This window comes from Grampus griseus, assembly GCF_964374135.1.
Source record: "Grampus griseus genome assembly, chromosome: 20".
Lineage (NCBI taxonomy): Eukaryota > Metazoa > Chordata > Mammalia > Artiodactyla > Delphinidae > Grampus > Grampus griseus.
Window position 1 is genome coordinate 30446945 of NC_139014.1, and position 2012 is coordinate 30448956.

The window sequence follows — 2012 nt, forward strand, 5'->3', positions numbered from 1 at the left end:
AGTTACCTTGAGGGCACCAGGAGGAAATTGCTTTTTTTTGGTGAGTAGGCATCTTCTAAGGGGATCTAGTTAATGTATAATGAAGATGCACAATGCATACTAAAGGGGAGTGGGATAGTGGCTCAAACAGGCAGAGAGAGAATTTTATGTTTAATTTTTCTTGTAATTTTTCTTGCCTTAAAATAATCTTATTCCATCACTTATAATACCTAAAACAATGTAAATACTATGTAAATAGTTGTAAATCCAATGTAAATGCTACGTAACTAGTTGTTAGCATACAGCAAATTCAAGTTTTGCTTTTTGAAACTCTCTGGGTATTTTTTTTTTCAAGTATTTTCAATCCGCTGTTGGTTGAATGCGCAGATATGGAACCTGCAGATACAGAAGGCCAGCTGAATTGAATATCAATTAAAACATAAGTGACCCCCCGCCTCGGCCCTGAAGGGGCTGGATGGGCGAGTTGGGCGCGATGGCTCGATCCTGGGCGGCGGCGGCGGCGGCGGCGGCGGCGGCTGGAGGCGGTGGCGCGTCCTCCTCCTTGCCCCGGCGCCGGCGGTGATCCGAGCGAGTGGCCGCGGCCCCCGATGAGACTGCTCGCGGGCTGGCTGTGTTTGAGCCTGGCGTCCGTGTGGCTGGCGCAGAGGATGTGGACCCTGCGGAGCCCGCTCACCCGCTCCCTGTACGTGAACATGACGAGCGGCCCCGGCGGGCCGGCGGCGGCCGCCGCGGGCGGCAGGAAGGAGAACCACCAGTGGTATGCGTGCAACAGAGAGAAATTATGTGAATCACTCCAGGCTGTCTTTGTTCAGAGTTACCTTGATCAAGGAACACAGATCTTCTTAAACAACAGCATTGAGAAATCGGGCTGGCTGTTTATCCAATTATATCACTCTTTTGTGTCATCTGTTTTTAGCCTGTTTATGTCTAGAACATCTATCAATGGGTTGCTAGGAAGAGGCTCAATGTTTGTCTTTTCACCAGATCAGTTTCAGAGACTGCTTAAAATTAATCCAGACTGGAAAACGCATAGACTTCTTGATTTAGGTGCTGGAGATGGAGAAGTCACAAAAATCATGAGCCCTCATTTTGAAGAAATTTACGCCACTGAGCTGTCTGAAACTATGATATGGCAGCTTCAGAAGAAGAAATACAGAGTACTTGGTATAAGTGAATGGCAGAATACAGGGTTCCAGGATGATGTCATCAGCTGCTTGAATTTGCTGGACCGCTGTGATCAGCCCCTGACTTTGTTAAAAGATATCAGAAGTGTCTTGGAGCCAACTAGAGGCAGGGTCATCCTTGCTCTGGTCTTACCTTTTCATCCCTATGTGGAAAACGGTGGCAAGTGGGATAAACCATCAGAAATTTTGGAAATCAAGGGACAGAATTGGGAAGAACAAGTGAATAGTCTGCCTGAAGTTTTCAGAAAAGCTGGTTTTGTTATCGAAGCTTTCACTAGACTGCCATACCTGTGTGAAGGTGACATGTATAATGACTACTACGTTCTGGATGACGCTGTCTTTGTTCTCAAACCAGTATAAACACGTGGAGCTTGAAATTTTCACAGTCCACCCCAAGAATGTATGCTCCGGAAGAGGGTCTGCGTTCTCAATTATGCGAAGGGAGGACCTTTGGGGACTGCCATTCTAAATATCATGTAGGAATTTAAAAAGCCAAAATACTAATTATTTCTTTGTAGTGTGTAAAAGGAATGTTTTTAAAAAACAAAAACCCAACTCTTTGAGGATTTTTATTAACTCTTTACTCAGTAATGTAGGTCACACTCCGATTATGGAAGATATTTTTTATACTTAATTGCAGTAGGGACTCATTCCCAGGCAAAGCAATAGTCATGACTTCACATGGAACCAATAAATACGGATTGTTTTTAATAAAATGAAGACTGGCAATAAAACTGTCCATCCAGTTGCAAATATTGGTTATAGGATATAGCCACTGATACTCTTTCATGTTTAGAAATTCTATCATTATTCAAGAAAATGTTTTTA

General features: G+C 43.8%; 1 protein-coding gene across 1 annotated transcript; it reads left to right on the forward strand.

Annotated features, from left to right (window-relative positions):
• Window positions 1-455: 455 nt before the first annotated feature.
• Window positions 456-2012, forward strand: LOC309838596 (protein-L-histidine N-pros-methyltransferase-like). Its single transcript, XM_082679778.1, has one exon. It carries the CDS (start codon window positions 588-590, stop codon window positions 1542-1544), a length of 957 nt encoding a protein of 318 aa, XP_082535904.1. The 5' UTR covers window positions 456-587; the 3' UTR covers window positions 1545-2012.